Source organism: Alligator mississippiensis, chromosome 2, assembly GCF_030867095.1.
Source record: "Alligator mississippiensis isolate rAllMis1 chromosome 2, rAllMis1, whole genome shotgun sequence".
Taxonomy (NCBI): domain Eukaryota; kingdom Metazoa; phylum Chordata; order Crocodylia; family Alligatoridae; genus Alligator; species Alligator mississippiensis.
Genome location: NC_081825.1, coordinates 5720753 through 5747075, shown reverse-complemented (window position 1 = coordinate 5747075; position 26323 = coordinate 5720753). Strand labels below are relative to the sequence as shown.

At 45.2% G+C, this 26323-nt stretch overlaps 1 protein-coding gene across 4 annotated transcripts in view; it reads right to left on the bottom strand.

The window, feature by feature from the left end:
- Window positions 1-282: 282 nt before the first annotated feature.
- Window positions 283-26323, bottom strand: part of ALMS1 (ALMS1 centrosome and basal body associated protein) — a 114281-nt gene continuing 88240 nt past the window's right edge. The window contains exons 12-20 of one of the 4 annotated variants that reach the window (XR_009459664.1): window positions 24541-24655; window positions 22835-23083; window positions 21688-21935; window positions 17682-17865; window positions 17360-17423; window positions 14114-14200; window positions 12147-12246; window positions 1489-1674; window positions 283-823 (exon numbers count right to left, since the gene is read on the bottom strand). Coding sequence is in view for 1 of the 4 variants with exons in the window: in XM_019495663.2 (XP_019351208.2) it covers window positions 779-823; window positions 12147-12246; window positions 14114-14200; window positions 17360-17423; window positions 17682-17865; window positions 21688-21935; window positions 22835-23083; window positions 24541-24655 (1092 nt within the window). In the remaining 3 variants the exon portion in view is untranslated. Of the gene's footprint in view, window positions 824-1488; window positions 1675-7201; window positions 7302-12146; window positions 12247-14113; window positions 14201-17359; window positions 17424-17681; window positions 17866-21687; window positions 21936-22834; window positions 23084-24540; window positions 24656-26323 lie in introns of those variants that run through there. The other 3 variants (XR_002092815.2, XR_009459663.1, XM_019495663.2) reach the window with 3 other exon arrangements.

Below are 26323 nucleotides of genomic sequence, written 5' to 3'. Positions count from 1 at the left end.
AAATTTAAAAAATGAGAACTGTTATTCTCTCTGGATCAGCTCTGGGAATGGGAAACCCAGAAAAAAACAATACACACTGGCTTTTAATGATGGCTATGACAAACCAGCACACTAAAGATGTCCCTCCCACTTTAAAAGCTGACATTAGCTCACTCTGAAAGCTTGCCATGCCCAACAGAAAACATGATTATGCGGCCATTAAGCCAGCTTTCCAGGAACACCGTGCGAGTAGCAACAGTGGAGACAGACGGCTACTGTAAAACTGTGGTTACTACAAGTCAATCCGAAGTCATTTTTTTTATTTTTTCAGCAATACAAAAACGTTACAAATAATTCTTCCACGTGGCACTAGGAAAATAAAAACAAGTAAAAAGGACAAGTACAAAAAAAAAAATCTTTTAAAAACAGTATTAAAAATAAATATATAAAAATGACTATCCACATCAGGTCACCGATTCTTAAATACATATATAAATACCTCCAAACTACATTGATCTGGAAAGGGGATCACACTATTGAAACCAATTGCTTATAAAAAAGAATGTAAAAAACCCCAAAAAACAGCTATCCACACGCAAAAAAATCACCGATTCTTAAAAAATATAAATAAATCCAAACTAGTTAGACACAGTGACACGACGACCAATGCAAACTACACTCTGCATACTGAAATATTTACTGAGTACTCTATTTTCACCAGCTGATCTGCATATATAAGGCGCTGGGAATTCACCGACTGCAATACACCTCCTTTAAAAACCGACGCTCGTCGTTCTGATCAGTTCCAAGGCACTTTTCTCCCCAAGACACGGTTGGTGATTTTCTGTGGAGAGAGAGAGAGAAAGGCAAATGACTACTATATGTCTCTATCAAATAAGAGACGACAATGCTGCGTGGAAACCGTGCAAACCACTGTGCACATCGGGATTAGCTAGCACAACCGAGGCGTGCTGCGTTTTTGTGCTGGTATGAAAGTAACGTAATTTTGCTGTATTTTCTTACATATAACACTCCTGAATAAGATACGGACCTTGAAAATACAGGTCAGCGTGGTATTTTCTCAGGGAAACACAAGCAGCTGCCGTGGGGAAGGGAGAGGAGGGGAGAAGGGATTGCAGGCAGCAGCAGCAAGAGCCACCCTTTCCTGCCGAGTCAGTAGCATCTTCCATAGCACAAGTCTCTGCGAGGGGGAAAGGGACAGTAATTGTGGCCGTGGGCATGCAGTGAGCGCACGCGGCTCCTACGGCAGCTAGGGAAGCCCTGCCGAAGAAGCATGACCTTCTCTTCCTCCTGGCAGCAGCCTTTTTTGCTGGGGGGAGGTACATATTATATGCAGGAAAATACGGTACCGTGTCTGCCCCAGGTGACATGGCACAAACAGCAACCCAAGCAGATCAAGCATTTATTGCTATGAAACAGGGATCAATCTGTCGTGATTTTTTTTTAAACTGAGAAACTGTTAGTATCTCTATAGTGAGAGCATAAAACCTGTTCTGCGCCACTTCAGGAACTTATTTTAAAATGACGGTCGTTCCCTGTCAGTCAGAGTTTTACTTCCATAAAAGCACGATGAATCAATCATCCATTTCCTCCTAAAGGCCAGGTATGAGCCTCAGATATGGATCCCAGAACAGGGTGGAAATCCCCCTCCTTCTCCGGCATAGAAACGAGGAGCTGTGAACATACAGACACCAGGAGGACCGGCATTACCCGACACAGCAAACACAGCTCAGGTTTTACAAGCCCTGTCATTGATTGGCATAACGAGGTAGCAGAGTCCTTATGAAGTCAATATAGCAAGCAATGGTGTGCAAAAAAAAGGACATTTGCAATTGATACCAGGGCTGTTTATAACATCCACACTGTATTTTTTATTTGCTTCTTATTGGGCAGGGTATGTACCACATTGCAAGGCTGTTTCAGACAACTGTTACCTTTCTCTCTCAAATAATTTTTTCTTCCCCATATTTTAGTGAAGAAAATCTTGTACGGTTTCTGACAGCGCGGGGAAACCTTAACCCTGCCCACCTCCTCTCTTCCCCCACCAGACGCATCCCTCTCCACTGCACATACGGGTCTCCTCTTCCAACACGGTGTGGCCTCTTACCTCCAACTTTGCCCATTCATTAAAAAAAATCAGGTACAAAAAAGGCATACGTGCATCTCTGCTACTTGAGCCAGCAAACTGCAGCACCTTTAAGGCATAACACGTCTTCCAGGGCTTTGTAAACTGGCAGCATTGTCTATCTGATCTATTATTAAGAATGAGGCGTGAAAAAGGCTGTTAGCAGATCTGAGCTGGAGGAGGCAGATGTGCCCAAGACGGTCTACCACGACTTCTCATTAATAAGCTAAAGATAAACAGCTTACATGAAAGTACTATAAGGTAGAGACGCAAGCAGTTGGATCATCATAGTCAACAAATGTTCAGCAATGGGAGGAGGTAGCAAGTGGGCCTGTCCTGGGTCCGGTATTAACATCTTCATTAATACTTTGGAGGATGGAACTGAGCGCGCACTTAGCAAATGTGTCGATGACGCCACGTTGGGTATAACTGCGGACACTCTGGAGGGTAGGGCTAGGGTCAGGTCACTCCCAAAATGGTCTGAAATCAATAGGATGGAGTTCAACAAGGACAAATGCCTCTCCCACTCTTCAGCACTGGCAAGGCCTCACCTGGAGCCCCGTGTCCAACTGTGGGTTTCAAGAAGGATGCGGACAGATTGGAAAGACTGCCGCAGAGAGCAACAAAAATGACTAGAGGCCTGGAAGTGACTGAGGAGAACAGGCTGAAAGAACTGGGACTGTTTTAGTTTGGAGAAGAGAAGATGGGGGTGGGATTTGAGAAGTCTTCAGATGTCTCAAAAGCAATTATAAAGAGCATGAAGATAAGCTATTCACTTGGGCCATCGAGGACAAGGCAAGGAACAATGGTCTCAAACTGCAGCGGAGGAACTTCAGCTTGGAGAAGATGAACTTTTTGACTACGAGGGCGGTAAGCGCTGGACCAGGCTACTCAGACTTGCAGACTCTCCATCCTTGGGAAATGTCAGGAGCACGTTAAACAGACACTTGGCTGGGAAGGGTGTCAGGGATGATCGTGCCCGAGGCAGGAGAGGCCCAGATGACCTTGCGAGGTCCCTTCCAGCCCTTCTTTTCCACACGTGACCTAGACTGTTACACTACACCCACAGGAAGACAATGCAAGCCACAGCATCACCCACTTCAGTGCAGAGTCCTGCCCCAAATACCGCACCTATGCTGTATTATACTGTCCAGTGATTTCCACTTACTTTATACCATGCCACTCTCCAGGAACAAGCCTGCTCTCGAGCCTCTTTATGGCTGGAAGTCAGATGTGGCTAAATGGTAAGCGCTCCCTCCCTCTTCTCTTGTCCCGAAGGAGGAAGGAGCACCCGACATGCCTTGAGAATGCAATTGCTCTCTCTTTACCTGAAATAAAGTTATCTGATGCCGCTGACACTCTGAACTTGTCTGAGTATTATTGCTATTATGCCGCCGCTCCCAGCACAGCCAATGTAAGTCCAGGGACATGCAACTTCTGCTCCATTTGTTCCCAGGAAACAGCGATGTTACACTTCCAAAAGGTAATTAAACAAACCTGCTTTTCTACGACGCCTGGCAAGCTACCATCCCTCCTCTCACGTCCATCTAAGGCACAATCTACTACAGGCTGCTAAGAGGGCAAGTCGGGAGACAGTGCTGATGAAAAGCAGACATCTAATACATACACACTGCACACAACCATTACCTAGGCGCAGCTGGAAGCAGACAGCGCAAAACACCACTAACTCAAGACAAGGCTGCCTGACACCAGACCCATCTCCCACACCAAATAATTCATGACCCTGTTGTGACAGAGGCCCGTTATCCTCATCTGCTTCCCAGACATAATCCAGCCACATACTGCAAGTCCTAGGCTAAACTATCTTGTCACCCTGGGATTTCTGGCTTATTGTAAACCCAGACAGGGCGGAAAGCAGATGACGCTGCATTCACCTTCTCAAACGTCCAAATAGGTGCTTCAGGTAAGGGCTTTGTTCAAATATATTCGTCCAGTAATAAGAAACCAAGCCAAAACCCCCTAGGCTCATTTACAGTTCAACACTAGGGGATTTCTACAGGAGTTCATCTTGGCGTTGGTTATAAAATATTGCAGGTAATGAAGGACGTGGGGAGTTCCAGCGCTTGTCCACCAACAAACCACCTTCTTCTCACTTGTTTCCCTGGGATTTTTACAGGTCATCTCTGGTCCAACCCGCTCAAGTTTTTCCACATCCTTGTTGATGACCAGCATGCGGAGGACACCAAGTTGAGTGTATAGTTGCACACACTAGGATCAGGAGTGACCTGGATAGACTGAAGAAATGGTGTTCAGCCTTAAAAGCAGACAACCCTGGGTGTGAGCTCCGGCCTCAATGTCAAAGCAAAGGATATTATAACGAGGGGCAGATCCAGGGGGGTGCGGTGGTGCAAATCAAACCCCCTTTGATTCCTGCTCCACCCAAAGTTTAAAACCAACCGCCTGGCAATGCCTGCAGCATTTCTAGTCGATGAGGGAGCTGAATGACTTTGTGGCTCATTATCATGTGCCCGATCCCTTCTGAACTCCTCATCTCACAGGTGTTAACAACCCTCTCTCCTTTTGTTTTAAGGGTCTTGATGTTCCATTAATCAAGCTAACCTTTCTTGCACTTCTGCTATTAGCTGCTCCTCTTAATGTACCTCCTATTTCAGAGTCCTGCAGGCTCTTTTTTAACTCTGGCTATAAACATCAGCTCAAGTGGGGAAACATTAACTCTGGATAATTTTCAGGGAAGCATTGGTTGCCCTGTCGAGATGCTTAAGGTGGCTAGATTTTGTTTGCCGAGCCTGAAAGATGTATACATTTCATTCTAGTGACGACAGCACTAAAGAAGCAACAACTTTTGATAATTTTTCCTAGTTTATTGTGGGCTTTTGTACATAACAGATGTTAGTGCAAATTAATGCACGTGACAATGAAGTTGCATTTGTTTTTTGCTTCAGTCTTAAACTGAATAATACCCCTAGCACAGTAGTAAAGCTAGTTTCTTTTCCCCCGGAGAGAAATGTGCGCTGTGTTGTATGCGATGATGAACCACAGCATCTTCACTCCCTTTTTCAAAATCCTAGATCTGCTCATGATTAAAACCGACCTGGTCCATCATCTAATTAAGACAGCGCCTGCTCTCAAATAGCAATAAGCTCTGTTAAAAAGATAAACCCATGTGTGTAGGAAAAAAAAGTGTGCTGGATGGTGGCCTGAGATGGGAAAATTCATTCTTCAAGGAACTGGGGATCATTCAAAACCTCACCGCTGTCTGGGCCCAGGCCCACCTTCTTGCCCTTCTCCTCTCTAACAAATAGATAGCAAAAACTGAGAGCAAACAAAACCTGACAAGAATAAAAAGCTCTTTCTTGCACAAACCTCTGCTTGGGGAGAGGAGATAAGAGAACAAACAGGACCTGACAGACGATAGTTATGTTGCTCAGTGTGCTATTTGAAGGCTTTCGATACTACGGAGATGAGAGCAGCATATGAACCTCTGCTGAAACGGAACAGGCTGGAATATAACCTATTTGCCGCATGTAACAGCATAACCGTCGGCCCCAAGCCATTTGCTGTGTTATTCTTCTGGTTTATAACTTGTAAAACGGTGGCTACACGGATGGCGGATAATCTAAGCATTCGAGGTTCTTAGACTTGCTGAGGACTCTGATAGTTGCACCGCATGGAGCTCATCCGCTCCCAAAGATAAGTAAGACCGTTAATCTTTGCAGCTGTTAGTTTTAAAAAGACCGTAGCAAAGCGGCTGATGGCGGAAACGAGATGCAAGGGAAAGTTCATCCAAAGCATCCAAGTCATGGGAGGACTGCAGCTTTGCGAATCCACTGCACGCCTCTTGAAACAGTCGGTATCGCTCCAATCCATTTGGGAGAATGACATCTAGTGGCCACCGCCTTGCTCACGAATCTCCTTTCTCTCCAACTGATCTCTAGTCTCAGCAACCGGCTTGCCATTTCTGCTTCCCATTGAATGCACTGACAGCGGGGGCTTTACAAGGCAGCACGCATTAAAAAATGGTATTTGTACAAGGGTGGAGGCTTCTCAGAATAAATATTTGCAAGTTGCCTGTGATCAGTTTGTATCGGCAACATCATCAGTGCCAAGAGACCCAAGTCAGGACCTCACCAAAACCCAGGTGAAGTAGCTTTAATCCCCACTGAGTTCAATAAAGCGCAGAATGCAAATATTTGGGCTAAAAATGCAGGCTTTATATGCAGTGCACACACACAAAGCTTACATGAAAACAACATGAAGATTACAAAGTCAAGCTTTCAACGTCAGGAAATGCTGGGATGCAGATTTTGCCCCTCCAGCAAAATGCATTATGATATGGTTCTCAGTCGTTTAATCAAATCTTCTTTAAAAAAATACAAGTTCTCTGCTTCATTCAGGGTACAGAGCTGATTAAAGAAGCAGCACATCCTCTTCAGCGATCACCGTGCCTGGTTTCGTCTTCACTGTACCCTATTCAAACCCTGCTCCGATGACAAATTTAATACTTTCCACGTGGGTTTTTCTACGGCCCCTCTCGTGATTGTGCCGGGAAGATTCGTTAGGTTACTGGAGAGACGAGAAAGCACTGCCCCCATTTTACAGAGAGAGAGCTGAAGTAGAGGGGGACTAAGGTCAAACGCACACTAACTCGAGACACAGATATGTCCGGGTACTTCCCATTATAAAGCAGATCTAACTTCTGAGCGGCTGGGGGCCACACGCCAAACCAGTCGCGGCCCCCGCGCTGCACGTCTTGGGGGTAGCCTGAGCAAATGAAGCCGAGGTGGTAATGGGTTTGCTTCTCTACATGACCTTGTGTAATCCCCAGAGCAGGTCTGCCTCGTGCACCAAAATGCGGCCAGTGATCCTGTGGACAAAACTGTGCGCGGTCGTAATGCATGTGTGCATGGAGACCAAAGGACGACCACACAAGTAACCTGGAGTCCCTTGTTCAACTATCCTCCCAGTTTACTGCCACCCCCAGACTCCAGTTCTTTCCCAAGGCTTCTTGTCCTAATCTACACCTCCCGAACTCCCCGACCAGTCCAGCTCTTGACCCCTCTGCATTCAAATCAAGCAGCTTTCTCCTCCACATACCTGGGTCCAATAGGGAGGTCATTAAGAGCACAGAAGAGAGGATCCACACCCGTGGCTCTGCTACAGCTTGCTGCAACTGCAAGGAAACTCCCGCTCAGCCCTGGGGAACAGCGTGCACAGTGTGGGCAGAATCAGGAAATTTAGCTTGTAAAAACCTAAATCTCTACTAACATTGTGCAATCCATAGTTTTCAAGGGATTATACCTCGGCCAAATCGGGGTAGTTTATGGGGACGGCAAAGACAGATCGCTTAGGCTAGGGACAGACTTTGAAAAAGCCTGAGGCAGAACTGATCCAAGTCACGTGGTTTTCTGTACACGGCATGGTTTAGATTAGTAGCAAACAGATCACACGTTTGCTCTTTGCTGCGGGGGAGCAAATCTTCTGCCATTTTTAAACCAGTCTGTGTGTGCTGAACTTCTGGTCTGTTACGGGTATAGACCGGTTTCCAATCACTTATACTGGTACAAATGTAACGTCTGTACCTGGCCTTGCACAATGGGTATCCTTTGTCAAATGTCAAGTTCCCGTCCAAAACAAAGGGTGCTAGAGCTGGTCAAACAAGTGATGAGTACACTCTACCATGGGCAAGCCGGCTAATTTTTCTGTAGTCTTGTCCTTGAAAGTAATTTCACTGTTCTGGCTGAATTTTGCAAAAACAGTGTGCAACCAATGGCAAAAATGGCAGAAACCCCACTTGGAAAGTTTCAGACTAAGTGGCTCAAGTCTGAAAAAGTTGCAAGCAATTAAAAATAGGGTCTTAAAACAGGAAATATAAAACAACCGTGATAGGCTGGGCTCCCTGCCCAGCCTACAACACATTATCTATGGATTTTAAACCGGTGAATGCACAAGTATATTGTGTACAGCTTCCCACAGACACTCTTTGCAGAACACAGTCAGCTTCTTGCATACAGTCTTCTTCCATATGTGTGCACAGTGGGGTCGTATCACAAAGGCTCAGGTTTAGCAGCCCTGATATTTCTCTCTGGTAGGTAGATGGGTAATGACACCCCTCAAATATTAATTACAGCTTGGTCATGGACTGCTAGTCTACATTGCTCCAAGTTTACCATTCAGGCCCGGAATATATAAGGTTGCTCAGAGCGAAATACTTTTGTGCCTGTCATGGGCTCAACATCACGGCTTACACCAAAATCATGAAGCTGCAAATGTATTTTTAGAGACCAGTATGTCTTTTCCTCTTGAATTACTCCAGCAAGGTGTGCTTGGAGCAGTGTGTCATTCTGTCTAGTGTGCTTTCAAGATTGGTGAGGCACTTTAACCTCTAAGTGATGCTTCAGCAAAGGCTGCACACATATGCTTGCACACGTACAGCATGCATGCATTTAAAGACTTGGTACCAATTAAACATCCTACAGGAAAGTGGTGGTTATCAGAGCTGGCCAGTAGCTCCTCAACGCCTTGTAGAGGTGGCAAATGACTCATACTGCTAGGTCACGGTATGCCATCAGCACCACTCTTTTAGATCTAGGTATATCCGGCCCACCTCAGCAGAAGGTAAAGCAACCTCAAGGCGGGGTTGTAAACGGGACATTAAGAGCAATTCTGGAGAGGGTCCCCCAAAGGGCATAAGGAAAAGCAACACAAAGGCATTTAATCATTGCTGCAAAACTGCACCCTTCTCAGGTGCTCCACTTCTGTGCCGTGAAGAAAACAGCAGCAAGCAACCAGCATGGCCCCAGCCACATTATTACAACAGTAATGGAGCTGTAACCTTAGTTTCAGTTATAAAAATGCATTTATGGCTCTTCTCAGTGGGGGTGACAGGCATGGCACCAGAGGCACAGCAAAGTGAGCTAGGAGGACACGGACAAAGAGGTCTCTGGATCACGTGGTCCAGAGGGTGGGGTGTCAGATGGGGAGTCAGGAGACCTGCGCTCCGACTCTGCTGATGACCTGCCGTGTGACCCGGGGTAAGTCACTTCGCCCAATTCCTCTCTCACTTTTTGTCTAGTTAGACTGTAATATTGGCAAAGACCTGACACAGTCATCAAAAGTGTGGGCCTTTTCACTGATTCTGGAGCTAAGTGACAGACCTCAGATAGCAAGACTGCTTCAAGTGGCTTGTGTGGCCTAAAAAAGCAAGGAGCCACATTTACATTTCAAAGTAAAACCTGCAAGGGGCAAGAGACTGGAATACCCAAGAAGAGGCAGAGACACTGAACACATGAGAGTCTTGAGGGGTGTGCGATAAGTTGGGGTGTGAAAAGCAAGCTACCGTCAACACACCCAAGGGGAAGGAGGTGGTGCAGATTCGCCCAAAAAAACCCAGGCACAGATGAGGCCTGGGGGACCATCCTCACCACCATAGGAAGACCTGCAGATCCCCCCAGAAGGACTTTCTGTATATCTGGCTGCAAGGAGACACTCTGTCCTCTGAATACATAAGATCCTGAGTCAGCTGGGATCCTATGACCCCAGCTGACTTCCTGCCCTGTGAGCGGGGGGCTGGACTCGATCTCCCAAGGTCCCTTCCAGCCCAAATGTCTATGAAATCTATACAAGGCTTTCCATGGTCTTTTTGGTTTATGTTGCATTTGAAGTTAGGCTAAGCTGCGTGTGCTGTCCCTGCGTCTTGGCTTAGGCAGAGCTTTTCTGTTGTTCTTTGTCTTCTACTTGACATTGCAAATTGCTGTCTTCAGAAAACACACTAGTCAAGTTCAAGCACGTAAGAATTCAATGACGCTACTTAAAGTCTAATATTAGGTCTGGTAACAGTAAACCGTTTGAAGCAGAGACCATTTCACTAGTCTGGCATATCATTCAATTCTGATCTCATTTGGGCCTATTAAGCCTTACTGTAATACTGAAGGGTGTATAATTAGAGCTATAGCTTATTTTCAATAATTCACTAATAATACTATAATAATGTAGATATACTAGTTCTTAGCTCAACTTCCAGGTCTTGCTGAAATTAAAAAATTGCTTGAGTTCTGTTATCCCAGCTATCGTTGCCATTTCAGAGCCACTCCATGGACTTAAAGGGGGGGGGAATTATGCGCAGTTAGATCTCTTTATAAACTGATGCCGTCAACAGCCTGCTCACATCGACAGCTAAGCAATTCAGTCTATAGCTATCCTACTCCGTCAGAGAGAAAAACAAAAGGGAACAGTCTTTCTTGCAGTGAATCACCCTCCTCTCAAAACAAGGACGCTTGCAAATTTAAAAAGTTTTATTTGGATGCCATTCACCACTTCCTTGTGCCTCCAGCTGATTGTGCTCCTTCAGCCTCAATGCCTGGGAGAATTCCCTGACAGTCTACAACCTAGCTGTAGTTTATATTCAACAGTGCACATGGACATGTATAAAAAGAAAAAAATGCAACCATTTGCTTGGACTGTTACTCCGCACTGCACTTGCTTGGGCCAGTCTGGTAATTTTAGCAATGTGCCTCTGGAACCAGTTTAAAAGGGGATTCAGGGTGGTTACAATGGTTTACAAATCCATCCTTTCAGACACTGACTTCAGTTGTTCCCAGAAGACACACACCCTGCTGTTACTGCTTGGCTGGGACGTCCCACGACACTAAAAGCAACATGGGACTTTTTAAAGTATGGAAACAAGTTCAGTTTGGATACATGGTCTATATCCTAAGGATCGGCCAGCTGTACCGTGGGTCCTTATGCTATATTTTAATCGGGTGCGGATCAGTTAGGGAAGTAGGAAGCCAGTTTCAATCTAAAAAAAAAGAAAGCTTAGAACTTTGAGTTGAAAAGGTCAAAAGCAATTTCTAATATTTATTAAGTCACAATGCGAGCTCTAAATATATGAGTGCCTATAATACTGATCTCATAAAAATGATACACTGCCAGTCCTGGAGATACATTTATGAAGGGGATTAATAGACCTATTCTATGGTATAAAGATATTGTAAAATCAGGTCACTCCGCCCTGTATATAAATTGCAGTCCTTTTGCAATATATCACTAGATCTCATGACAAGGAAAAAATTCTTTCCACTTAATCCATTGAAGTCACAATTTAACATGCCAGCACCAGCAAACACTAGTCTCCGAGCACATATTGGTCTACTCCCCCAAATCACTGTGCAATTCTTAATACACTGGGCAATCTCGGTTTGGAAGAAATATTACTAGCAATGGAATAGCAAGACAGCTGCATATGGCAGGGAAAAGGTACCTCGTCCACATCATTATTCCTCTAGGGAAACCTGTACCATGCGTCTTTTCTATAGCAGCCACTAGGTCACCGCTAATCCACTCAAGAGGTTTAAGAGTATTAATCTTGAGCATACCGGCACTGGCCAACTTGCCAGCTAAATGAATATAAAGTTCAGTTTTACAGAGTTAATAAGTCAGCATTTTTTTTTCAAATCCTCCCAAGCCCAAAGCAAAAGGAGGACTGAGGACCGTGATTTCAGACTTATTAAATGTGCTTTGCAAATCTAACGGCAAATACCAAATGCTCGTGTTTAGCTCTGGTCGGTCCAAGCTATGAAAACACCAGAAGTCAAGAAGAGCCTCTGTGAATCACCCTCTTTGATACACTCGCCTCGTTCTTTGTTTTATTTTGAGGGCATTGGGCAAGGCCTTTCTAGGCATGTTTGCTTATTTGGGACCATTTTGCCCTGTTATTCAGATGAAGGAATGGTTTGGTGGGGTGGGAAGGAGAAGCAAAGAACAGAGGTTAGTCTGTTGTTTGTGGGGGGATTTTATATATGTTGCATGCATGGCTAGTCCGAGTCACTCCATCAAGGTTTAAAGTGGCGTGTCTGTGCATACTCATACACACATGTGCACGTGCACATTTCTGCATAGCAATCCACGCTTGCAGAGATGCGCCTTGTAGAAAATATGCACATATCCACAAACCAGGATTTGACCCCAAGTATTTGACCTTATCTATTCCAGGCTAACTTGGTGTTCGGAGGGGGGCCGGTTCTCAAGACAAAACACCTACCATTTTGTAAAGCTGTGCTTTCAGCCGGTATGAATTATATTCCGATTTTCTTTTCTCTTCTTCTCGCCTCTTCCGCACCTCTGGCAGCTGCTCATAGATCCTTAATGTAAATATAAAAGACCAAAGGGTGACTTGGGGGGGGGGAAAAAACTTGTTAAAAGAAAAAAAAATCCCCTGATCTTTGCCTTCATGTTCTGTTTTGTTTTTAAAGGTTTCTGGCCAATCATAAGAAAGGGACATATTACTGTCAGGCATGGCACCATCGCCAGCCGTGGTACTAAAGTTCCCACATCCCACATGAAAGTATTGCCCCCTAACAGCTGTATTTCAGGGAACAAAATTGCTGCCTGGCTCCAAGTGCTGCAGCTGGAGCCAAATATTAGGGTGCCAAATATTAGGGTCACCTCTACACACCAGGTACTTCTGTGGGGAGACACACACATGGTGCCTGATCTGGCAGACCTGTCTTTTATAACTGAGGATCCAGGGCAGAGGTGTCAAAGTCACCTTGTGCCCCGGGCAAAACCTGGACCACAGGGCTCCTTGTGGGGCATGAAGCAGTGGTGATGGCAGCAGCTCTGGCTCTGACCTGGGACACGTGGCAGCAGCTTCAGTCTCTGCTGCCCACCCCGTGCCAGAGCCGGCTCCAGTATGGGGCACACGGCAGGGGGTGGCAGCTGGGGAGAAGGGATGCAACACTGGTGACGGATGAAGCAGCTGGAGGGCAACCGGGACCCTTCCCTGCAACTGCTGATAGCCTGCCAGTAGCCCAGCAGGCCAGCTCCATGGACTGGATCTAGTCTACAAGCCATATATTTGACAGCCCTGATCTCTAGGGCCAGCATTTTTTTCTCCTCCTGACATTTAACCACCCCGCACCAGGACTAGAAGCAATGGGAAACCATGAACTCGGGAAACATGAGGATTAGGATTCTTTAGGCCTGGTGAGGCTGCCCCTGCTTCAGAGGGGCCAAGATCCTGGTCTCCATCCTACACGCTGCCCATCTGCAGAGGGTAAAAACACTGCATCCTCTTCTTTGAAAGCCACAGCAGCTGTGTTCACCTTGTACTCCCCAGGGTAGATACAGCGCTTGTGCTTGCTTTAAGACTTTGTGCTTGCCTTAAGACTACAAGGTTCTGCTGATTTTACAGCAGTGGATACCAAGAGCTACTTGGCTCCAGTAATAAGAGGCTTTATGGGAACTGTCAATCAGCCTTATTCTCAAGTACCAGAAATCTGATACTTAAAACCAGACAGACTCCTTTCCACACACACACACACACACACCCCCACCACTGTGCTTGCAGCAAGTTTCTGCTCAATGCTACACCGAAAAAGCATGTGTGTTTGTACAACGGATTTAAATCACATCATCCATGTACTGCCATAGGGGGAACTGGAAGCAAATTTTCCCTTCATCTGGTTCATTTGAAAGGGCTTCATCGGATTGTTTTGGAAAGAAAACACGTACAGAGCCGCAGAGCTGGGCATGAGCAGATGCATCTCCCGTGGAAGTCTGCTCATTTCAGCAGAAACATAAAAAGGTACCATACGATAGCGAGAGAATGGACGAATGGGCAAAGCTTTGCACTGATTTGATATTCAGGAAATATGTCAAAAATACAAGCGGCACGTTATTGGGTGGAGAAGTGGTGGAGGTGACTGGTGTAATTTAAAGCAGGCTCTTCCAGCTTTAAATCACACTTGTGTTATCTCCGCCACTCCTAGTCCAATCAGCGCTGAGCTGATTCCCATGATACACTCTAGGGCCAAGCCTACGAGATTCAAGATTACCCTCATACCAATGCATCAGGAATGCAGCAGAATCAGCAATCAGTTCATTCAAGAGAAATTCTAGTGCAAACACACCCTGAGAGACCGGTTCTGGTGGGAATAGGCAGATGCAGGTGCAAATTAAAACAGGACCTAGAGCTCTTGGCTATTTATTACCTTCTCGTGGACATACCTTCTCTTCTGTCCCTGTTTTCCTACTCTGTCTGTGGCTGCTCCTAGAAGCCCACCTTTCCTAAAAACGTCATTATTCGCATTACCTCTACAGGGAAGACAAAAGCAACAATATTTCGATACTTATTTTACTTCTGTTAAGCCTAGTGGGAAGGTGTCGGGTGGTGCAAGGGTTAACAAATGGGTCTTACCCCTGCAGTCCCTGGGTGCTTTGATCCACATCAACTTGGGTGGGACTTTCAATAACCTGCAGTGCTGGCCTGCTTCACTTCCACTGAAGGAAGGGCCTTAGGGGAGTTTAACAGCGGAAGAGCTAGGCCAATGCTGCACCCATTAACCATGTAAAATCATGCAAAATCATGACAAAATGCAACTGTAAGAATACAGTCAGCAGGGTTTGCTGAGGAGAGGTCCAGAACTGTAGGAACATGGGCGCTGCAGGTGAAAACTGAAGGGAAATAGCAGAGCTGCATACGGAGCTTATACAGCACTGCTCGTTTACAAGCGCCAGCTCTCCTATACCTGAAGTCCTCCATGTCTGACTGTATACCCAGTCACTAGTGCCCAGGCCTAGTTTCAGGACAAACAGGAGCATTGACCTTTTAAGATGCATTTTCTAAATTTAACATTTGATAGGGGAAAAAAAAGTTACTATTTGATGCTTTCCGGTGCAAGACAGTGCATGGCATATCACTCGAAATTGTGCTCAAGTTCAATACGCTTCAATGATGATATTCTTATTGGAGCCTATTACTGAAGTTCAAGTGAGGTCTCCTTTGAGACTGTCATCAGCTTCTCTTCAGACTTAGGAACAAACGATTGGATGGTGGCAAAAACCCCCCCTCAGAGGGTCTTTCATTTTACTATCCCCACCGCCACTCTCAGAGCCCGTGTGCTATATGGTGGGGCTCTTCCAGTTAAGGACGGTGAGAAATGGCTCCTATTAACTTTTAAAAAGTCACACACTGTTCGTTATTAGGTCACCAGCTCACCCCTAAAGGGAGCCATTTAAAGTAGGAAAGTTGGGACAAGGACTCAAACTGAAAATGAGCCAGCAGTGTGCCCTTATCGCGAAGAAAGCTACCGGCATCCTGGGCTGCATTGGCAGGAGTGTTGCCAGCAGATGGAGGGCAGTGATTCTTCCCCTCTATTTGGCACTAGAGAGGCCACATCTGGAGTCCTGTGTCCCCCAACCCTCCACTGCAGAAAGGATGTGGACACATTGGAGAGAGTCCATTTGAGGGCAATGAAAATGGTTGTGGGGCTGGGGACAGGACTGGTGAGGAAAGGCTGAGGAAATGGGCTGATTTAGTCTGCAGAAGAGAAGACTGAGGAGAATTGAATAGCAGCCTTCATCTCCCTGCAGGGGGGCTGCAAAGAGGATGGAGCTGGGCTGTTCTCAGTGGGGGCAGATGGCAGGACAAGGAGCAATGGGCTCAAGTTGCAGCAAGGGAAGTTAAGGTTGGATATTAGGAAAAACTCTCACCAGGAGGATAGTAAAGTACTGGAACAGGTTATCCAAAGAGGCTGTGGAGTCTCCATCCTTGGAGACTTTGTTGAGGCAGGCCTTAAAAACCTCGACTAGGATGTAGTTGGGGCTGGTCCTGCTTGGAGCAGGGGGTTAGACTAAATGTGACCTCCTAAGGTCCCTTCCACCCTAATTTGCTATGATTCAAAGAAGCAAAACACTCTTCTACAGTTATATTTTCATTCAATTCACCATGTTAGACGGAGAAACAGAATAATATTCTCCTTCCAAAAACAATTCACAAAATAAACTCACCCCATTTTTTGTACATATTTATATGGGCATATTTTAAGAAGGATATTAGTGGTAAATGACTATTCATCTTCAATAAAGATGAAAAGCAGGCATGCAGACTGAGCTAAAAAATGTCAATAAGAACAAAAGCCAAAGGGGCTGGGACTAGGTGAATAACCCATACCAAAGTAGGACTTCATGGCCGCATCTACCCGAGTGGCTGACTGTGCAGTCATTTAGGACTTGCTTAACCACGTACTAAATAACTGCGCAGTAACCAGCATTACTGCACAGTCCTGTTGTCACACATTTATTTTTAGATGCTGCTGCACAGTAGCCTCATTACTACTGCACAGTAGCATCACCGTCATGGTTCATGACCGCCAACGCTATGGCACTGTAGCAACGAGCTACGGCATAGCAGCTTGTTGCTACTGCGCCATAGCGTTTTGTGTAGATGTGCCCTATGTGTTGCAAACTTCAAGTTTATGAAGATATACCAGCTAAATGCACAGATCAAGGGAATGATACTGATTTGGGACTGGTTTCCTCAATGTAATGTAGACAGTGGTGGTTAGCCGCGTTGGGCTAAAGTCAAACAGAAGATGGAATAAAATGCCATTTTAGAGATGAAGGTGGCAAACAGATGTTGTATTTATCTCAGGATTATCCCAGGATAAAAGTACAGATGTTCACATCCATTGTCCTGGGATAAATCCTAAAGTTTCCCAGATATTAGGTAGTAACAACTTATCCTGGGATATCATGACATACATCTGTACAGTTATACCACTGAATCAATGGCAGAGGAGCAGCACTGCACCCAGCAGTTCACTCAACCCTGATTAGAAGGGTGATGTGTATAAATGCCAATCCTGGGATATTTTTGGGACAAGCACAGGAACTTAACCTCTTTCTGAAAAAGAGAAATCATGCCCCACCAAATCACCCATCTACTCTCACTTTTTTCCTCCTCCATCATTTCAAAACTCAGTTGTAAGATCTTTAACTGATGTGCTATTTATGCTGCTCAGTTATTTTATTACTTTTGTTCATTTTAGACAATGGAGCCAAGCTAGTTACTTGCCAAAAATGTCCATTTCTGAACAGTTACAGAGGTAGAGCTCAGGCACTTGGCTGCAGTGTTTGGACTGTGGACATAGGAGTGACGCATTCAATCTGACAATTAAAAAAACCCATGGAAACGTAACTATGGCCAGGTATGTTCAGAGTTTCTCCCTTTGACAAAAGTTCCCATATAGGCTTGAAAACAGCTGGAAAAATCCCTCAAGCCCAAGTCTTCATTTGCCAGAACAATATACCTATCCCCATTCAGATCGGTGATGTGAATAGGGATAGGTATATTGTTCCGGCAAACGAAGACTTGGGCACGAGGGATGCTTCCAGCTGTTTTGAAGTCTATACGGGAACTTTTGTCAGATACGGGAACCAGTGCTGTTCGAAACAAGTCTCTTTCAGACTTACCGTTTGGATCTTTGGACCATTTCTCCCTTTGGAATAGTCCTCCTTTCCTGTCTAACCTGGAAGTCTAAATGGAAAAGAGAAAGTCTGAGCAAAAAAGAAAACTCTCAAGCTTCCATAAAAACAGTGAATGAGCCTCTCCCTTAGAGAACTTTCCAATTGTAATAACCTCATTCATCTATAATTTTATACGAAGCTATTCGTTTTAATAATGACGTTCAATATTTCCGTCAGAAAAAATGCACGTTTACAACAACGTTCTGCAGGCAAAATGATGACAGTCATTACTTCCTAGAGACCATGCAAAGGCAAAAGTCGGAGGTACCTCTGTTGGAGAGCAGGCAACTAGCGTTCTTATAGACCTTCCTTTTCTCAGGGGGATTAAACAGTTCCTCGCGCTCATTCTGCAACACGCTCTGGATCTTCCTTTCTTCCATGATGAGCTTCAGACGCTTCACACGCTCGCCAGAGCGAGAGATGAAATCAGGGCGGTGCAACACGAGAGCTTCCTAAGACAGGAGGGTAGAAAACCAAAGTGTCGTGTAGCTTCAGAACCTCTTCCTAAGGCTGGGAGGAACTATCCCTATTAATAAAGTGGGGAAAACGTTCTTTTCAAGGAAGAGTTAATCTTGCAATGCAAAAGAAACCTGCATCTATAATGCTGGGTAGAGCTCAGGAGGCTCTATACTTTGATATATTAAACAAGAGGAAAGCCAACCGACTGGGGAGAAGAGCAACTAAAGGAAGGTACGTGTAAATTTAAACGGGTAGGGTAAAGATCAGGAGGCTGCACACACAGGACAAGATACTGATAACCTCGCCCTCATTAAGCTTGATTATAGCCATCTTTTTAAAAATATATATGTGGTTCATATACACATTTTGTTGGCTTCTAAGGAAAGGTAAAATAGAGTCTCATAATATTCATGCCCATGTTACCAAGGTGAGTGGTAATAAGCAGCTTTCAAATAACAGGCCAATTACATTCAGGCTACTAAGTCTTATCTAGATCAAAGAGAGGGATTTTTATGGGTGATTTTTTTTATTGGCTCAAATGCGTAGTAGGGAGAGGCTTTGACAAGCTTTCGAATGCAAAGCCTTCCTCATCAGGTCTGAGAAAAGAAGAAAGGCACAGCAATGATTAAAAACAGGGTGAAGGGCTGTAAAACTGGAGAAGAGAGAAATTCCCAGGGGCAGCAGACAAACAATTAACAGTAAAAGGCTGGCTTGATTAGCGGAAGATCAAGACCTTTCAAAAGAGACTGTTATTATCATCTGTAGCATGAAGTAGACTTTCAGGAATCGGACAGATTACAGTATAAAGCAAATTTCAGCGTTCGGTCCTTGGTTCTTAGTGTCCAGCCAGCTTGTGGGTTTCTGTTCCCGACAAAAGCTCCTTTTCACGGCGTTTTGTAAACTTCCCTTGAGCATGAGGATAGCGAAGTCCAAAAGGGAGAGGCTGTGCTGTGAAAAACGTGCTCCCACCAGTGCTTTTGTGGCTCTGTCCTTTGTATTTTTTCTGTGAGATTCCATTCTGGTGCATAGTTTCTATCTAGTTTCACCCACAGAGCAACCATGAGGGTACTGGGTGCACTGGATCAGATGTTCTGCATTGTGGGGAAAGGCATACGTAGGATCCATGGAAACTCCTACCTTTTTCCCCAGTGGGCTGGATGGGCAGGGCTTTGCCTGTCCAAGGGCTGGATCTCACCAGTGGTCCCAATCCAGCACTGGGGCTGGTGCAATGGGCACCATCCAGCCATGCAGAGGGAGAGGGGGAGCAGCCCAGCTACAACCTAAACCTGGAGGGGAAAGGGGACATGGCTTGACCCACAGAGGGGCATGGCCTGGCCCCAACCCGGCCCTGTGGGAGGAGGGGGCATGGCCCAGTTCCACAGTGGAAAGAGGGCATGGCTTTGCCCCCATGGCCCAGCCCCCAAGCAGGCCTGAGAGAGGCATGGGGAGAAGAGGGCAGAGGACATGGTCCAGCCCGGCCCCAATCCAGATGTGTGTGTTGGGGGGGGAAATAGGGACATACCCCAGCTGTGACCAGTAGTGCAGGGCTCAGGGTTTGGGAGTTTGACAGAGGGGAGGGTGACCGTATTAATAGCCACCACTCTCCCACCACCAAATTCCCCACCCCATGGGGAGCCCTGCAGCCCAAATGTGATGGCTCCGTGGGCCGAAGGTTGAGTACCCCTCTTTTAACCAGTTCAGCCGTGGTGCAGTAGGTGACCCCCGGGGGTGTGCAGTCACAGGGGTGGTTCTTTTTGTGTTGTAGCAGGTTAGCGTGGGGTATTTCAATGGCTCTTTCAAAGATATATGGTCGATTTCTCTGCTGGAGTGTCCTTTTTGTATAAAGGCAGATTTCAGGTTGGCGACACGGGCGCCATGAGTATGCTCCTCAAAGCAGGTGCTGCAGTATCTGAGGGCCTGACTGTAGATTACAGCTGTGCCTGCTTCTTTCCTCGGATTTGATGAAGAATGTTTGTCATTTGAAAACTTGTCTAAATCTAATCTCCCCCAATGCTGTTGCTCCAATAAAAGATACCACCCACAAAAAAAATCCTTGCTTCTAGCATAATTCCTGGACCATCGCCGCTACTACATCACTCCAGCATTAATACAGAGACCTCCTTCTTGAGCTTCATCCTAAGGGCAAGGTGTGCAAGCCCCAACCACCCTTCCAGTACTCAGTGTCACAGCTGGTAGTTATGCTCTTGCTATGGTACACCCTTTCAGTACGAACCTCACCACCCTTTGACATCATCGTCTGTCTACCTCTCACCACTTTTAAATGCCACTATATGGGTAGATGTGATATTTTTTATTAGACCAACTCGGTAGTTGGCAAAACGTTCTTTGCAATCTCTCAGGCGCAATCACCCTTCATCAGGCAGAGGAAGTCTCTGCTGTTCTGAGACTCCAAGGAATGAAAGAAGCTAAAAGTGTGACGGGATGTTAGTGAGAATGTAAATAGGTAGAAATTAGGAAAACAAAAGGTAGAGCAGGAAAGGGAGAGGGGGGGAAAAAAAAATCCAAAAGGTGAGTAAGGGAGACTCTACAGAAGTAGATTTTCAAGGTAGAAAAAAAAGCTGTCTGTGAAAAAAGTAAATAGCTGGAAATTAGGAAGACAAAGGGTAGAAAAGGATGGGGAAGGAGGAAGGGGGGGAAGAAAAGTGGAAGAGGTCAGGGTCTGGCAGGTACCTGGTGAATCAGATGTCAGGCGGGTTGTAATGTGTCATAAATCCAATGTCTATATTAAGTCCATAGGCAGACAAGGTTCTTTGGGTAAATCTGATACCTTTTATTAGACTAATTCAAACAGTTGGAAAAATTCTTCTTTGCAAGCTTTCAGGTTTAAATATGCTTCCTGTACTGAGTCCATGATTTTTTGTATCCAGTAAATTTATGAAGTGCAGTTCATAGGCTCATCTATGAAAGGTGTTTTGTAAGTTCACTTTTTCACAGACGGCGTCTTTTCTACCTTGAAAATCTACAAATGTAGAGTCTCCCTTACCCATCTTTGGCTCCCCCCCCCCCCGTCGTTTTTTCTCCCTCCCTTCCCTACCTTTTGTTTTCCTAATTTCCACCTATTTACATTCTCACTGACATCCTGTCACACTTTTAGCTTCTTTCATTACTTGGAGTCTCAGAACAGCAGAAACTTCCTATGCCTGAAGAAGGATGATTGTGCTCGAAAGCTTGCAAAGAACAGTTTTGCCAACTACTCAGTTGATCTAATAAAAAATATTGCATCTACCCAAAGAACCTTGTCTGCCTGTGTCCTTAGACCAACATGGCTACAACCAAAAACCCAGCTATATGGGTGTGTTTTTGCAGGTGTTCAGTATGATCACACCTGGCCTTGAATATGCACATAGGATTTGCTTTTATGAGTGTCCAGATCTCCTTCATTTTCCATGACACAGTAAAGTATTCTAAGTTGAACGTGTGTCGCATGCAATTTTCATCTTTACTACACAGCACCCATGAAAATGCTGCAGGGGAGCAATTAAGAAGTGTAGGTTACAACTGTGGGAGCTACGTACCTTCCCAGCCCTGCAGGCAAGAGACTGAAAACCTGACACATGAGAGTTGATCTTGGCATGCGTAGCCACAGGTGTCATAAATAGTTCAAAATAATCCAATCCTTTTATGACACAGTAAGCTTTATACTTGGTGACTGCCTACAGCAGCCAAGGGATGATGATGATGAAAATCAGGAGCAAAAGTTTGGAGAGAAGATGACAATCATGGAAATCATTTCCTCTTCTTCCCAAAAATGTAGAGGAAAAGTAAGAAGCCCTGAAGTGGGGAGGCATTCTTACCTGCAGTGTCATTTTCACAAGTGACCGTGGGGGCTTGTTTTCAACATCTCTTACTGGGATTATGGGTTGAACTAGGCTGCTGCCTCGCCGCTCTTGCCAATTCTTCTCTCGGAGAGGCTCTCTCCAGGGTTTTGTGTTGGCCAGGGGTTCAAACCAGGATGGTCCAGGACCAGAGAAGGAACTGGATCTGTTCTCCTTCCTCGAGTCAGATTTTAAATCCTCAGCAGGAACAAACCAGGAAACTCCTACTGAAGAAAGAAAAAATGTCAAAAGAAAATATATATAAAGAAGAGAACAGCTTCCCACTTTCCCCCTGCTTTTAGGGTTCCCTGTATAACAATATCACTACAAAACAGAGGCCTACCCATCTCCCCATTACTCATATCAGTATTTTCATGGACTTCAGCGAGGCTATTTGTGTGAAAGACTCAGTGTGTTTCAAATGGATTTCATTGCTAAGCAACAGAAAGTCCTATATTAACTTAATAAGTCTGGTCTCTCCTATTTTTTTCAGGTGTAAAATACATAGTAGAGTGTTTCTGATTTTATTTTCATCATGTGTTTTGTGGCTGTGCTCTGTGCGAGGGGCTGGAGATGATTTTTAGGGCTCTTGAGATAATTATCTACAAATGTGGGACTGGACTCAGTAGCCCAAGAGGCCCCTTCCAGTCCTGTTATTATGACTATCAATCAACACAGAAGCATTTGTGGAAACGTATCAATATGGAACCGGGGCCCTTCTATTCATCCTTTTATAATCATTCCACATTTCTAAAGCTCCTTTGTGCCCAACAGATCCTATGGCGCTATACAGAGGTTTCTGAGGGGCAAATGTTCTGCATCTTTCAAAACCGTAATATGCAAATTGGTGCTCGGTCATCCTGTTTTACAGCCTGTGGAATTCAAATGCAACTCGCAGACATTCTTTAGAAGTTTTTAATTAAGACGACATTTGACTGTGCTGACCAGAGTTATTTGCCCCTAATCAGGCTCTGGCATATTGGCATGCTGAAAGTAAACGCTTGCTGGAAAAAATCAGAACTGTGCTCACGGGACCATCTAGAGATCTCGTTGTGAACCACTGATGCAAACTGCCTGGCATGAGATATGCTTTCCCAGTAGCAAGCCTACAATATTTGGGGCTGACCTTGTGGTAGCTGTGGCCTGTTCCTTTTGGTCTTCTTGTCCATTAGCAGGCTGCTTGTGTGCCCCTTTTGCCTAGCCTTGCCTAGTGGCATTTGAAGATCTGAAACCGGCCCATCAGGCTCCCCGCAAACACCATCAGCACTACTCCAGGGTTCCCGGGGCCTTGATTGGCCAGATCTCGGCGTGGGGAAAGTCACACCAACATCTCGCGTGTTTTTCTTAGTTGCACTATTCACAATCTCCAAGTCTCCTGCAACTCAAAACACAGAACAAGGCACATTAGCCTGGAGTACACGGATGACGTGCATGGAGCAGACAAACCCTTCCCACATCTTTAAACCAAACTAAGCAAATGGCTTGCAAGCATATCGCTGTGCTCTTAACTTTGTCAGAACCCAGAGGTTGAGTAGGATTGAACCAGACCAGAAGAAAGGTGGACGACGTCCAAATGAACACCTTTATCCTGTAAAAGGTGAGGTTAGCAATTCATAGTGCGACACGCACCAGATTTTGTTGGCTTTTTGCCACTTAAATTTTAATCTTAAACATAACGATTGAGTGCAGTGGACTAGAGGCTAAGTCGTGAGGCTGTCTCTTTTACTCAGCCTTTTGCATTACCATTTCAAACCTTCAGTTCAAGTTCATAGTGATCAAGGTATGTTACTACATGATAATGTAAGTGCCATTAAATTTCTGGTGTCTGTTCACCTGGGGAGCCAAAAACACTAAAGTAACTGGAACTAAGTTGCTAACATGCTCAGCAGAGGTCAAGACTGAACGGGGCAGTAGAACGAACTCCCCTTCCCACGACTGCTGGAAATACCCCTGGATCCGATTCAATACACAGAAGCAGATCAGCGCACACTGTACTGCCGCTAACAATAGTACAAAAAGCCTTCAGTCCAGCACTTTCTACCAATGCTAAATTTCACACGTACTGCATTTGTTAATAGAGCATTTGCAATGGAGAAGTAAAAATATATTTAAATGTGTGTAAGGATAAGGCACCCATGAAAGAACGTTACAAAAATTCCCACCTCACGCACCAAGTCTGCTTGCACACCTGCACCAAAATCAGGATAATGAAAACCAGATATTTGGTTTGTCCATCAAAACTACTTACCCACAAGTAGAGTTTAGCAGGGACGATTTAAGAGACTGATTGGAATGAAAACTGTCACTAGAAAAGGAGAAGCCTAGACACCCAAATTTATACCAGTTGACTGTCAAATCATGTCTTAAGCAATGGACAAGAGATGTCCAACGTTACCGAGAGAGACACGAGACATGGTGAGCTCACAGACCAGTCTGCTGAAGTGGCAAACGCTCACAAAAGGTGTTTTGTTACTAGTGTATAGCTAAATATCTGCTAGAATTTTACACAACTCTCACAAGAGAAAAGTGATATATGAAGGACCGAGAAGTCACTTCTTTGGTACCAATGTGGATTTCAAGTCTGGGTTCGCAACTCACAGATGAGCTAATAAATTGAGTACCGGTACAGCAGGAGCCACCCAACAGAAGGAAAATGCCTAAATCTGATCTCCAAGCAATACCTTATTGTGAAAAGATCCAGGAAGTAGAAAGCATGGGAGGCAAGTGCCTAATGCCAGCAAAAGATATGTCTTAGACTCTGAAGTGATTCTCTATGAAGATACTGAAGAAATAAAAGCCGGAAGACGCGAAGTGCGGAGTTGAGTAATTCACCTGCTTGGATGCCCTTGTTCAACATCCGTGCGCGGCGCTTGGTACTGAGAGCAGAGCTGGGCCCCCAGGAACTGCTGGCCGTAGAAACAGAGTCTGATGAAACGCAGTCGACTACCTAGGGAAGACAAAACACAGGAGGCTGCATTTTAACTCAGCTCATTGTTGGCGGACGGAGCATCAAGCTGCAAGCGAACAACAGTGATGGCTTCGTCTCTATCTGCTGCACCATGAACCTGTCAAATGATTCAATTAGCCGGTCTGCACAGGTCGACCAGCATATTTGCTTGATATCCTACACAGGTCAGCTAACTTTGACTTCCTCTCGTTTAGAGGAACAGAGGTATATGTCTGACATCCAACCCAACTAGCTAGGAGCTTTACTCTTCTAGTGAAAAAATGACAGCGCGAGACAGCTTGGCCACCACTTACTACCTACCCCAATCATCCCAGGAATGCTCCCATACATGACATATTTTATTTTATTCAATAAAATTCAGGTTCAAAACAAAGATTTTTAAACCCCATGTGCTAGCTGAGCTGTGTGAACACCTTGTTAGCCGGAGCAGTGTTTGGACATGGTTCCTATGGACAGATGCCATCCTAGGCAAGGTACTAGGTTGCTCAAAAGTGATGTGGCACTGAACACTTATGTTCACGGGGCAATATGGCTCGTCTATGCAGGCTCTCCCGCAGATCCCATGACATAAGATTTCAAGAAACACTCGTCTGTTCCACTTTTGGGGACGGAAGCCTAATGGTTGCTGATAAAGCATTTATCTCCTATCCGTGGTGGTATTTAAGGCAGAAGCCTGCTTTGCCTACTCCAGCAATGCCATTATAAGCATTTCACCAGGGAATGAATGTTCATCCAGGCTTGCTGGTCACAAAATCAGGACGGCCTGAAAGAGAAGTTTTGTGCAACTTCAAGGGAAAAAGATGCTCCGTCCCTCACAAAAGCATAATCCTCTAGAGCAGGAGTTTCCATCCATGGTTTGTGAAACCATCTACGGTAAGTGGTCTGTAGCTGGTCCACAGATTGAACTTGCTTCTGCCTTTTTGATTAAAAGTTTGAAGATAAGGGTGTGTCATGACCCATAAGAAAAACATTGAGAGTTGAAAGTAGTCTATAGGGGCACCTGTACACACCACAGGGTTTAATCCTCATTCAATTAAATAGGTTTATAAAATTTAAACTTGTTTATTTTGGAGCATCACATCAGTGTTTGCATGCACTTGGTTTTCAAATGAATTAAGCCCGGTCCCTGGTCGGCACCGCAGAAAAGCAGGACGTTCCAGCGCTGCTCCCCTCCCCAGCCTGGTCTCCCACCCCGTGCCCTGCCACGCAGCTGTGGGAGCACGGAGCCGGCAAATGGCGCAAGGAAAAAAAAAAGTGGAAATAATTCAAAGGGGTGAACTACAAAAAAAGTGTGAGCACCATCTGGTGGACAAAGAGGCTCATTACACATCTTTGAGTGCCTGTATGTTTGCACACAATGAATCCATGGATGCGATGCGATGCGATGCTCTAATTCGTGGCTAGCCAAATTAAATTACGTCTCAGGAGTTTTACTTTAACGAACCAGAAAGTATTTTAAAGCATCCGGAAAACCCGCTTGTGCAAACAGTCACAGCGTTTCAGTGCAAAAAAGGGCAAACGATGTGGCATGTACAAAGGCCCTAGGTCCATAAACTCTGGGAACCACTGCTCTAGGAGGAGGCCTCACATTCCTACCCTCTAAAAAATTATCTGAATACTGTCAGAGGAACAGACTGTACTGGATGC